At 37.1% G+C, this 14156-nt stretch overlaps 1 protein-coding gene across 1 annotated transcript in view; it reads right to left on the bottom strand.

Annotated features, from left to right (window-relative positions):
• The window catches only part of Nckx30C (solute carrier family 24 member Nckx30C), a 58362-nt gene extending 48772 nt beyond the window's left edge, over positions 1–9590 (bottom strand). Inside the window, exon 1 of the mRNA XM_018541332.1 lies at positions 8462–9590. Within this exon, the coding sequence (XP_018396834.1) occupies positions 8462–9346 (885 nt within the window). The 5' untranslated portion in view covers positions 9347–9590. The remainder of the gene's footprint in view (positions 1–8461) is intronic.
• Between the last annotated feature and the right edge of the window lie 4566 nt (positions 9591–14156).

Here is a 14156-nt window from a genome sequence, read left to right as displayed (position 1 = left end):
ATTAGGAATATAGAACTTTTCTATATGTTAACATTTATAGACATTGAGATCGCGCGACATGAGCGTGTTCTGCACACGAGGACAATTACATATAAATTCTTAATGAGATTAGCCTTGTTAAAATCCTGACTCTCATTAAAAGATCATTACGATTAAGCGTATTGCGCAAAATTACTCTCCGATTAAAAGTAAAAGAAAGGTGTGAGAGAGAGTGATATTGACCTACATCATGCTTCACGGAGGCCGCACACGTATACATATATGTGTCATTTCGGAAGTACATAGAACCATCACTTTATGGCTGGTGGAATTGCGTTCCAGCGATTCGAGTTGTAACAATTACCGGCAATCCATGATAAACTACTGTACAATTTAACACAACATGCTGCATGATCTGCACGCCAATAATTTTCATTGTCTATATTTTATCTTTTTAGAGACTCTTACCCTTTTCTATGTCCAACAGAAATTCCCCTCGAGGACGGTCTAATTCTCAATTGTGGCAGGAATATTTTCTCTTCCCTTTTTTCCTCTTTACGAGACAAAGGAGCAGATTATGACGGAAGATTTACGACGGCAATTATGAGGTTGTGATCGCGAGCACATCGATCAGGGCGACCTATATCTATGCAGCGCTTACTTGAGGAATAACATTCCGAAAGCAGTTCAGTTCGAACATATGTATATATATTTCTAAGAGGAAAAATGTTTGCGTTTGCAAAGTACTTAAATCAAGATGGTCCCATACATTTTAATCAACTATCGAACTCTTGCTGAAATTTTTATTCTACTAAATAAATCTTTTATATAATACTTAAATCTCTTAATATTTATTTTAAGGCATTAATGAAATCTAATATCGTATTTAATATCATAATGCATTCTAGTGTTTTTTTTTATACTGACCGGCATTACACACGTCACTGAAATCCTCGGTAAAATAAACTCGTCCTGACTTTGGCCTTAAAGTTCAACGTCGAAAAGTGTCCAACTCGCGCGATATATAAACTTCAAGTACATTTAAATTATTAAGAAAGTGAGAGAAGGGAATTTTTTCAACCGCTCGCATTTGAAGAATCTCGCGAGGCACGTCGGTTCTCCTAATTGGACAGAGAATAACTTGTCACTTTTCTCTAACAATCACGCCATTATTTTGCTATGGCTACGTTCCACTTAGCGCGACACTTACCCCAGCGATTACAGCTGACCCAGCGGCCGCCGAGTCTGCGGATTATTGTTCAATTTGCTCGGCGCCATCGTGCGACGAGGCCGCGCCCTCAATTTCCATATTTCCACCGTGAAAACTCCCGTCGTGCCGCATTGTTCTTTACGACAAAAATCACTGATGGGAAACGGGACTGTGATATTTCGACAGAAATTTCATCCGGGAGTCTACCTCCGTTACTAATGAGAATTATATCATTAAACATTAATTAAAATGAATTGCGCAGGTCTCCTGGCTTATTATACCGCCTATATCATTTCATAATCTGAGTCCTCAAATATTCATAAGTTTAATGCCTATTAAGCAACTAGTATATCCGCTGCATGTGATAAAATATAATAGCTGCCATAACATAGGTTATGCAATAACAAACATTTAATTTCTATAGTATAAGTATTATTCTTTCACTTTATGAAATGGATATTTTAGATAATAGAGCCACTTTGTATACAGTAAACATGTATATATGCACGATGTTTGAGTAATCTTTGAAACGGGGAGTGAACAATATTGTACTAAAAAAAGATTAAAGAAATATATACTCGACGGTAGTATACAAAGGAGGTACGCGTACTCGGTGTTCGGCAGAAAAGTAGGTCGAGGTTTTACAAGAAACCAATATAGTTGTTAATTATTATGCGCTATATGTAACAAAGGCATAGAGAGCGACAGCGTCAGTAGTATTAATACTGTGTACGTTACGTTTGTATTTGTACCAAGAATTGTAGCTACAAAACTGTGTAAAAATACTGTTAAACGCTGTTCAATCAATATAAGTTGCTGACATAAGAATCTATGTTTGGTTAAATATTTATGTACAAATAATTAACGCATTAGCAGCAATTACCGTTATTTGTCGTTTAAATGCAAGCGTTTATTGCAGCGAGATAGAGATGAGATGCGGTAGAGAGACGCGGTAATAAAAAAAGCTATGCTTAGTTGCGCGCGCATAACGCGTTAATAATTAAATCGATGTGCTCATTTACTATATTTACAAACTCGTAATTCGTTACGCTGCGATAACCGATTAAACAAAAAGAGCGCGCGATTTATCGTGCATGATACATTATACATTTCAAAAGTGAATTTCTGAAATTAAAAATTTCAACAAATTTTATTAAATGTCTTCAATTAAATTAAACAAAATTGCGTTTCATTCACGTAGAATTATATTGATATATATTTATAAAAATTAATATTTTTTTCGAAAATTATTAAAATACCATATCCAGACAAAATATTTTAATAACTTCGTTATATGTATAAAAAATAAAGAGTACCTATATAAATTTTTTCTCAAAACTTTTATTCGATAAAATGTTGTATGATGAAATTTCAGATTCGCTGTGAGAAGAATAAAAAAGTATATTTTAAGTAAGCAAATTCCTACATATTTTTAAACTTTTCAATCGAAAAATTTGACTAAAGCATCTTTTGTGCTTGATATAATTAAGTAATGTAGAAAATATTAATTCTTTGTTGCTGTTCTTTAATCATCCTCGCTTATTTCTTAATACCTGAGAAACCTGCTAAATGCTACCATTATTGTTCATTTTTCGACGCATTAATTTATTTTAGTACATTTATGACAACAACACACACGCATATAAATACCTGTAAACACGTTTTATTTTATAATATCTCGAAAAAATCTAATGCTATATATATATATATATATAAGTATTTACGACTACGTAGTGTACCTACGTTTACACCCGAATTTAAAACGCTTAGTCTCGCAACGTGCTCAGCGTGCTCAGGTACGAGCCATAAAATATCCGAGGGTTTCTGCGGTCGCTCAAGTTGATGACTAAATTCATGCTATCTTGCCTGTACATTTTTTTTCTATCCACCCACACCACGGCGCATTATGTAATGCTCGCCCTAATGTATATACGATCCCGTCAACCGTTATAACTCAGTGAGAGGAAAGAGTGAAACACCGATGGGATGTATACGGGCGTTCGCCGAGCATAGAAGCGTGTGGAAGAGCCTCTGTCAAATCGATTCGGTGATAGGTGGAGAGGGCCTCAGCACACTGCAATGCCGTAACTCCTCTGAGTGAGATTTCAGGAGTCAAAAAGAAGGGGATGGTATTCTTTTTTTTGCAAGTCTGAATAAATGGAGGCGTGGATAAATCACCGGAAGGACCATCGTCGTGACTAGTGGACGCTAATCCGATAAAGTTATTAAATTCCGTGTTCATATAAAGTCTTTCAGGGCAATGTAGAATTTAAAATACTTCGAATGGTCCAGCTCCGTGATGGTCATATTAATTAAGCTTTTAATCATTCTATTGCTAACCGCTGTCTCTCTTGTATATTTCGCACGAATTTAGCGCATGGTATTATTCTGTAGAAAGAACAATAAGACTAATAACAGCCAGTTAAAAAGTTCAATTGGATATACGCGCAGCTGGTACGATTGCACGTGTACCAACAACTTCATCTTGTCTAGATAGTATCTATTTTAATAAAAACCGATGACACATCGTTGAAACTTTTTTGTGCAAGATGAGTCAAGGTTATAATTATATCAGTGCTTTTGTCATCAGTTTCATAGAAATGATTACACGCGTATATATTAAAGACTATTAAGATCAACATAAAAATAATATACAATGTTACGAATTTATTATATAATTCTGGACGTCTATGACCATAAGTAGATATCATTCTTATCGAATCCTTTAATCTCGATTTAATTACCATGATACTGATATTACACGGAAAATTAGTTTAATAAACTTGATATTAATAGATACAACGTTACCAGCGTCTAATTATAATCTCGGACGCACGTTCACCGTACGGTAGGAAAAAAGGAACTTTTGAGCGAGTCGAGATAGTAACGCTTTGCACGCAAGGTGTTAAACGCCGTGTTAACCGTAATGTGCGTATAGTATGCAAGACACTGATTAATTGTGTAACGTTATCTCATTGTTATATTTATCAGTATTAATAGTTTAATCACGTTAATTTGTTATAAACGGTATAAAGTTTTAGAATTTACGTGCGAATAAACATATACAATAAAATTATGAATTAATAATGCGATTCTGTCGTTAATTAATAATGTGTTTATTAAGGATAGTTTACGGAAAATGTTATTAAATAAATTATAGCTAATAATGTGTGTGTGATATGTAAAATCAGTTTTAAATATTTTGTATACTGTTATTGTTTAAATGCTATCTAAAATACTATATCGTGTGTGTGTGAGTGCGTACACGCGTGTGTGCGTAGTAAATCTAATGCGGACAATTTCGGGAATACTTCAATCATTTGTCAGTCGGATGCAATTATGCAGTTATCACGCTAGCTGCGGTCTTCTAATAATCACCAGTCAGTGTCAGTAAGAGAGATATATTTCGCACTCTCGGCATTCCGCGTGATTGACAGCAGCATATTTCCGTACTCCGAAATATTATAGCGACACTGAGAGCGGAAATAATACGAGAGAGTTCATAAAATTAAGAAGGAACAATCTCATTGATCGATATCGCGTCAATACTACTTTCATGGAAGTTTTGTATTCTTATTTTCTATGACAAACGATCATTGCCATGTGTAGGAATGAAAGATAAATTTCAGTTAAGCCTTCCCGAGTGTCAGCGCAAACGACACCGGAGGGAGACGAATAAAGGTAAAACAGATTTCGCGTCTCAACTTCGAAGAAGCGGATTACGTATTTCCGGACTGCAACATTTTCCCGGTATTTAAAATTTAACTTGAATGTCTCAAAGCTATTTCGTTATTCATTAAGGTGACGATTCCAACTGTAATTCAAAGCCTAATTATGGATCAAACTTGTAAAATTAAATATTTTAGAGATAACATATATTAATAAAGTTATAGGAAACCGTTTTGGAATTTTTTGTAATTATTGTATAAAATCGCTTTTTTAATCGTTACTAATATTTCAGAAAAAAAAGCGGAAAACATTATTTTAATAATTCCTTGAAATTATGATACTCTTACAATAAACTGTATTAATAGTATATTGCTATGTTACATATGTTAAAATAATCAATATTCAAAATATGAATATTGATGTTATTGATGTAAATACTTTTACATTAAAAAATTTTACACGAAATAATCTGTTGATTCACAATTGCGACTTATATATAAATATTTTTTAAAAGCTTGAAGTTTATTCAATACGTAATAATTTTTCTCTTTAAAAATATAATATTTACTGCTTATATTAATAAATTTCTTAATGTTTAATTGTTACATAAATTAATAAAAATAACTAACCTTAAATGACCCTACAATTAGGACAATCACCTTACACATCTTTATCACATGTATTTCCTATATATTTTATATCTAAAAATAATCCCGTTATGTATATTATATATTTGAACTTTAAAAAACATTTCAATATCAAATTTATGTATGTATTCGATATCTCATATAGACGGCATTTGCATTTTGACATTTAACATGATCTCTTTGGAGAGAATAACAATTAAAATTCATCTCGTTCATTCTTCTGAATGGGCTTCGTATCTTTTATATCTGTACATTGTATACGCGTAAATATCAATACGTGCATGATTGTCGAAACATCATAAATGACATTTTTGTTTCTATCATGAATAATTTTTAAGTACAGAAATAATTATATTAAATTATATTAAATAATATGGATGCAGGAAATTGTAGAATTAATTTTGAAAAACATAAATCAATCAAAAGCAAACGAATATCGAAAATTCGTTGGAAACTGGCAACAAAAATCTAATACAACTTCAACTGATTATGCACCTGTTTTTCTAGCGTACAAATATATATTTAACTTTTATTGGTATATGTGGTACAAACTTTCCTCGCTAGTTATTTTGTAATACAGCTAACTTTTTTATAACTGTACCATATTCTGAACAGAGAAATAGAGAAAGATTTTTCAAAGTATATTTTAAAAGGAGCAAAGTTTCTCTTGAATTCTTATTGTCTCGTAACTATAAAGAAAGAGATGCATAAACTTTCATTTCACACCACATAAATATTAAAAACAGATCTCTTTTTATGTAATTTTTAAAGTTTACATAAAATTAATCTCATATGTGATTTTAAAATCATGAGAAAAGTTTTTATTTTATTAATATTATAACACTAAAAAGTGTTATGAATACGCATGTGTAAGGCTTTCATTTCAACACATTATCTCAAAATTACCAATCCATTAATACAATTCAAAAAGAACGCTACATAATTTATATCAGTTAAGTTTAACACGCATTTTTGCTATACGCTGTGTCAAAGGCTTTCTTTCGGAATCGTCATTATCATAAAGATCCTTTCCATCACGAATTTTTCCTTCACTCAGCAGCATTGCCTCTTTTTCGTGTACATGATTCAAAATCGATTGGCACAAAAACCGCACTCGGTCCACGAAGCGTTGGCTTGAAAGGTTCTCAATCATTCGGTTTTGCGAGCGAATCGATCGCCAATGGTCATTACGAAAACGTAGGACTATTCATTTACACACAATCATTTTGAAAATACGTCGTTCCGATGGACTAAAGTTTCTCGTCTTCAGCATAAAGTGGAGATTATATAACGATTCTCAGTCAATAGCTGATAACCTGATGAGATTGAAACGAAAAAAAAAGGCACGTTTAATTCTGATAACACAATCAACTACTCAGATTATAACAAAACTCAAGCTGTGACATACGCGTTGACGTCCACTATGCGAGTTATTACGCTAGTACTGAATGTTGTCACAACAGCTAGTTTTCCTATAATGTAAAGTTTCTACATTTGTATAAAGTCCGCGGGGGCGCGTATTGTTACACCTTTGTACACCGCGGTAAGGCACTCTTTTGCGACAGGTCAAAGAAACTTCAACGTAGAGAAGCTCACAGCGCTTGTGACGTCTCTGACGACCTTGAGTACGATTCTTCCTCCGCTTATGAATCGCGTTTCTCTGTATGAGACACCATTACCAGAATAAACATAGTCAGCGCGCTAGATTCAAACGTGAAGTTGATCAAAATCCAATCGGTTGAAGGCTAATCCCCGAATAAACTTTATTTTTCTGAAGCATACGTAAATCTTGCGATAATATAATGTTTATAATCTGAATAGGAACCATTTGTATCGCTACCATTTAACATTACATACTTTAGATTATAGATAAAAAAATAAAATATTTTGCAAAATTAAGCAAAGTAAAAGAATGTTTATAATCGTGTGCAAAATTCTGTATAAATAAATTCTATAAAGAAAAAAAGTGTTTTGAGAAAACTGTTAGTGCAATAATCAATATATTTCGATATCTCTCCCTTGGCCTACTCTTATAGGAAAGATAAGAAGATCAAGTGTCTTGAACTTGATACTATTCAAAATGCGCTGGCGGGACTATCAGTTTTATTTAAATATATAATTTCTTCTCGAAAAGTTGCCTTGTCAAGTGCAAAGCTGACTAATAGTTATAATAATGTATTTCTCGTGCACCCTTATAGAATCCTTGTCAAAAATGTGTAGTCTGCAATTTAAGATTTATTGTATTTCGACATGTCAAGTTAACATTTTATTAACCGTAAGATAGAGCATACAAAAGAGAAACTCGCTATAAGGGGTTAAATCAGACGCAGTTTGATCATTCATTTGTAACACAAGTTCTATGATTTGGTCAAGGTCGCGTCTCTTGACCATGCTATAATCAAGGTTCATCGGTTTATCCCATCTCGAACTGTAAAATAAAAAAACTGCAAGGAGAGGAAGTAAACGTGGCAATGTCCGTCCACGAGACAAAACACCGCCCACGAGCAGTCGTGCGAGTAGGTGAAGTCACGCGACGCTATGCTCTTCCATGAAATATAAAGTCACGGTAGAGAAAGAGTGTAAGAAGTAAAGGGGTGAGCTGTGCAAGTACATATATATGAAAGGGTAGAAAGGGATAAAGAAAGGAAGTAAGAGAGAGAGAGAGAGAGAGAGAGAGAGAGGAAAAGAGAGAAACCAAGAAAAAGTATAGAGCTAGGCGAACAGTAGAGGGAGATAGCTAGAGAGAAAAAGCGCGTGTAGACAGAGAGGCGGGGTATAGATAGCGGTAACAGTAGTATCTATACGAAAGAGTTAATGGATGGAAAGAGATGACGCGACATAGAGTGAAAAGGGAATCGTAGAACAAGACAGACTGATCGATCTGTATAAAAGTAGACAAAGACAGGGTCAGACGATCGCGAATGTATAACGGTTCGCGTACACATTCCGTACATACCGACGGCATCAGCTGATCGGTAGACCTGACCCGGGTCACCTTGTTTCTGTAGAGTATCCTTTTGACTATTTTCTCCATTGGCTGGTTCCACTTCATGAAGCTTACATATCCCAAGTAGAATCCAAATAGCACAAGTGCCTCATACCAGTATATGTAACTATCGCGGAAGAAGTAGATCAGAGTGAGCAGACTGGCGCTATAGAAAGTGCAGTCGCGAAATAGAGGCCACCATGTGAGCGATAGCACCGTACGCGAGAATATAGCGCACATGCCGATCACGAAAAGGATGTTGAAGACGGCGGAGCCGACGATAGTGCCGATACCGACATCGTCGAACGACACGAACACGCCTATGATCGATGTGAAGAGTTCGGGCGCCGATCCACCGGCCGCCATGAAAGTAGCACCGGCCACATCGTCGGCGATATCGAGCTTCTCGATAATCACGTCTAATGACGGTACGAAGAACTCGTCGCAAACGATTGCTAGCGCGACGAACATGTACACCACGCCAAGTATGTGAAGTATCACGGCACCGCGGCGTCGTTGTTCATTGGTGAACAGATCGTCGGGGAAGAGCGGCCTCTTCTCCGTATCGTTACCGTTAGTCCTATTATGCCCGTCAAGACCCGCAACGTTAACACCGTTGTTCTTGCTATCGTACACTTGCACGCTGGTACCGTTACTCAGCCGTATTAGAATGGGCATGGCTGTGCTACTCGTGGTGGTATGAAATGTGATCGGATTGTTCGGCGCCGGTCTGTGGCCCGAAGACGCCGAGGGACCCATCGCGAAGGCTAAAATCGCGGAGAGCAGAGTAATCAACGCCAATCGGCGTCTCCGCCTCCAACATGTACGCCGATCACCGCCCGTCACGATCGTCATCGTCGTCGGCGGTGGTGCTGCTGTTGGTGGTTCGCACCTTCGAGGACGTTCGCCGTCGTTAGCGAGGCCTCCTCCTCCTCCTCCTCCTCCTTCGCCACCTTCTTCTTCTTCTTCTTCTCCGTCCTCCTCGGCGTCCTCCACCCTCTCTCTCTGGCCCCCTCCGCCGCCAGCACCACCTCCGACTTCTCCACCACCTTCCTCTACGTGTCGTATCGTGTCGCGCCGCGGAGGGTGTACGACAGGAGAGCCGTACTAAGGCTGGGTCATGCTGGAGCGGCGATGAGGAGCGGCTCCTTGCCGATGCCTCCCTCTGGATGGACCTACCTGCGTGTGACCGCGGTAGTCAATCCTCCACTATAGCTCGCGTTTTCCTTCTCTCCGTTTCCCCACAATGCGTCCTCCTCTTTCTCGTTGCTATATCTCGCCGAGCTTTTTCACTGGATGTTCACGATGTGCGGACTGACAGGATTAGTCCGCGACGTGTACTACGGTTACTACTACTACAACTACTGCTGATATACGCCGCTACTACGAACAGGCTCGGGTATTCGACGCGACCAATATTCTTTTGCTTCCCGGCGGCGTCGGCGTCATCGTCGTCGTCGCCGTCGTCGTCGCCGTCGTCGTCGTCGTCGTCGTCGTCGCCGTCGTCGCCGCCGTCGTCGCCGCCGTCAGCTACGGAGTGAGGAAATGCATTCTGGTAGTTTTGGCGCAAGAGATATAAATGTTCGTCGTCGTCGTCGTCGTCGTCGTCGTCGTCGTCGTCGCCGTCGTCGTCGCCGTCGTGGTCGCTAGGATGCGGTGGATGGTGCATATAACCCTGGATGGATATACAGGAGCAGCAGAACGGCGCCCCCGCCGCGATGCCCGCCCGCTGCACACTGGAACAACCCTATTCCGTTCCGTTCCTCTCTCTCGCTTTACTCTCTCCCCCTCTTTTGCGTCCGCCGACGTCGCACTCCCTCCTTCTATCTCTTTCTCCCACCGAATTCCTTCCTTCGATCTTCTCTGTCTGCCACTGAGACTTCTCTTTTGCTCTTTCGATTGTCTTTCATTCTCATTTGCTGCCGATTCCCCTTTCAACCCTCTTTATGATAACAGAATCCCTCTTTCTTCTCTCTTGCTCCTTTTTCGTTTAGTATCCGTCTTATAGCGCCTGTCGTTTATCTTCGTCGCACTAGCGATTGTCCACGATTCTTTAACCTCTTCTTTCACCAATCTCTCGCTCTCTTTTTCATTGAGGTACTCACATTTTTGCGAGCAGAGAGACCACTTTTCTATATTATCTTCCTCCTTCGTCCGGCGTTCTCCACTCTATGCTTTCCTCTCGTTTACTTTCGTTCCCTTTCCCTCCTTTCATCCCTGACATCGTCTATCTCCCTCTTCGTGAGAGATAGATCCTCCGTTCGCTCTTTCCCGTGCAGGGGAAGCTTTCTGCTTTCTCACTCCGCACCGGCAGTGTTACCCCGTGCGTCGCTCTTTTGCACCAGCCGACATCCGTGGCGACCCACCCTACTCCGCCGAAATCGCTCCTCGAACGTTATCCATCTCATTTTGCGATGGCTTGCCACCCTGAGTTCTTCTCTCTTCCACTTGCCGCGACACCCGCGAGTTCCTCCCCCAACGCGTATCCACGAGGAGGTGGTAGGTCGTGGAAGTGGGAGTCTGCGCACGTGTGAGCACCCCTCGCCGGGCCTCCCGCTCGATATCGGACCGACTCCACAACTCCACGTTACGAATGCACGTATAACGGGTGTCATCCGGATGGATTCCAACCGTCCGTCGCGCGACATACGTATACGTGCCTGTCTTCGCCAGTTCGGCAACGACTACTCCTTCCAGAGGATCACGTTGCGGTGAGCAGATAGCTCAGTGCCGAACAACCAATCTTCTACGTCGAAAGACATAGGTATACAGGTGTGATTTACATCGCAAGCAATGACAAATCTTTGGATTCTGCAAGATCGGAACTGACCAACGCAACAAAAAAAAACCGTGACATTCTGCTACATAATTTTCTATGTTAAAGTCAATTGGGCTAAAATACAATCGAGGACATCTATCAAGTGTGCTTTAGGCTTTTGGGGATAGCCTCGTTTCCCCCCGAAGTAACTGGTCGAAATAATCGATGGCGCGTGTATCAGCTCTACATGCCTCTGGTCTTTTAGATTTATCTCCTCCGTGCGCGCGTAGCCTTTTCTCTATTGCGTTTGTCGATTGCGAATCAGATTTATTTGAGATCTGCCGTATATGTTTGGTCAAAGGAAAATGAAAAGGAATTTATCGAGAAGTTTTTTCTTCTTATTGGACTTTAATAATACATATTGGATATATGTCAGTGATGTTCTTCCTCGCGCGATTATTTCTAAGAAGTATATATGTACATATGTTATTTTCTTAGAATATAGAATTCTGATCGAAATTCGATTCTTTCGAAATTAAATTTTTAAGATATATTATTTAACATTGTGACTTTTATTTTGTATAGACTATAAAATTCATAGATAACATTTTTAAGTTCGATTTAGATATTCATCACAAATAATCCATTGATATATATAATATACACGATGATCAATATAAATGACTAATAAAATATTCACGATTGCTTATTCCACACACACAATATTCATTTTATAATCTTAATTTGCGTTAAAATTAAATTTGATTTTATTATAGTTTTAATTTGAAAAATACATATCATATTCAAAAATATTTTCTTCATCCTATTCTGAGTTGTTGTTAAGAAATACTAATAATAAATTGCATTTGTCATTCGACTAATATATCTATTTACAATTTCTAGCATAGTGTTGTATATTGTTGAATTTAGCAGTTTAACGAGGAATTATATGTCACGCCCATCTAACAATAAATAAACGTGTTATATTTTCCATTATTATTCTGTGAGTTACTTTAAGTTACCTAACGTAACTAATTTATAGTTGTGAGTATCTTACTTATTGTTAGTCTAGAGTTTCAAACTTAGAAAATGTTCTTGAATAAGAGCATGAAACGGTAAGCTATGTTTTGTAACACCTCACAAATAAAGATCAGTCTGTATATGTAATATAAAACTCTCGCACCTCCTTCAATATAAACTAACAGTACTTGGATACAACCATGTACCGCTACGGATATTGAAGGTGGATAAATCTCTATTATTCCTTTATACTTCCTCTTATCATATATTGCCCGAAGACTAACCGAATAGCATTGACGAAGCATTCAATAGTTTGCAAATCACATACAAGAGAAAGAAATAATCATTTTGATACATAATCATTTCATTATCATTTTATCATAAAATATGTTTGTATCCTCAATATTCATAAATATTTTATTCATAGGAATATATTAAATATTATAATATATTCATGGATAATTTTAATAGGATTTCTCATAATTTCGTGTTAATTGAACCAAAAATTCAAGTTATATATTATTTCCAAAAATTCGAGATGTATATATTGACCGAATAAACGTTCTTTTTTACAAAGTTAGTTTATCTGATCGATGAATTGCTATGTCATAGGCTGAAATTGTTTCCAGAGTATAGCCTTTTCTAAAACTTTGATGTTAAACAGATAAAACTTCAAAATTTATCAATAATAATGTTCGATTAAAAAAAATGTAATAAATTGTACAAGGCAAGTAATTTAGCTCTTTTTCGTTTAATACTGTTATTGAGATTAATAGGAATAAGTAGTTAGGAGTATTCTCGAACATACATGTGAAACTTCTATTAATAATTGTTCTATCACGTGTTAGTTACTTATTGGAATATATTTTCTACTTGTGATTTTCGGCAAAAGTCAAGGTACATGAGGGAGTGACAAAAAACTTCGTCTCAAGGAGGCACGTGGAAGGGTAATGTTATCCAGGGGTGGATATTCCCTCAGTCCCCACAACTTTATCCTGGCTATGCCACCCTTAGACCACTTTGTTATATCCCAGAAGTCGTTACAGTTATTAACGGCTGTCGACGGTACTTTTAAGCTTTCGTCTCGCGCTTCTCACCGCATCCGGTTTCCGATTGCGTTGAAAGATCTTAAGGGAAAGGTACGCGGAGTAGAATGACGCAGAAACGAGTTGCGTCATTCTATTTTCAATTCAGCATTATTAATGTTTATAAAAATTTTTTATTTGCTTGAGATTATTTTATGTATATCATTAAATAATTTTTCTCTAATTTGAATAAAATGAGAAATTTTCTTCTCATTTTGTGGATCTATCATGCGCCTAAAAAATTTGCAAATTTTTTTATTTTCTAACATGAAAGCTTTTCACATTTCCTTTATAAAATGGTTTTTAAAAATGTTCTTAAGATTTTTTTGTTCCTAAGCTATTCCAGATGAAATAAAACAATTTTAAATTCGACTGTTTATAATTTAATTTAAAAATCGTCGTAATTTAAAAAATACATTAAATAGTATAACAAATAAATTTTTTTTATGAACATATAATCATGATAAAATAAAGTAGCGCTGCAAACTTTTGCTCCAATTCAATACATTCATGTTTTAATATCATACTTATACAGAATGTTTCAGGATTTAACAGAAGATTAAACTGCGGGAGCAAATTCTACAAGTGGAAATAAGAAAAAAATGTTATATGAAGTTTGCAAATGCTTTATTACAAAGCTGTAAATAAATTACGCGCAGTCGAAATGATACTGAATCATTTAAAGATAGTAAATATGGTGTGAATAAATATGAAATTAACATGCGTTCGACCTTTCCGTACACGAAATGTACACTTTCATCTTCTGCATAATGCAAAATCCATTATTCCCTATTTCCCTATT

This window comes from Cyphomyrmex costatus, unplaced genomic scaffold (assembly GCF_001594065.2).
Source record: "Cyphomyrmex costatus isolate MS0001 unplaced genomic scaffold, Ccosl1.0 scaffold281, whole genome shotgun sequence".
Taxonomy (NCBI): domain Eukaryota; kingdom Metazoa; phylum Arthropoda; class Insecta; order Hymenoptera; family Formicidae; genus Cyphomyrmex; species Cyphomyrmex costatus.
The sequence above is the reverse complement of the archived record's forward strand: the minus strand, read 5'-3'. Positions and strand labels throughout refer to the sequence as shown.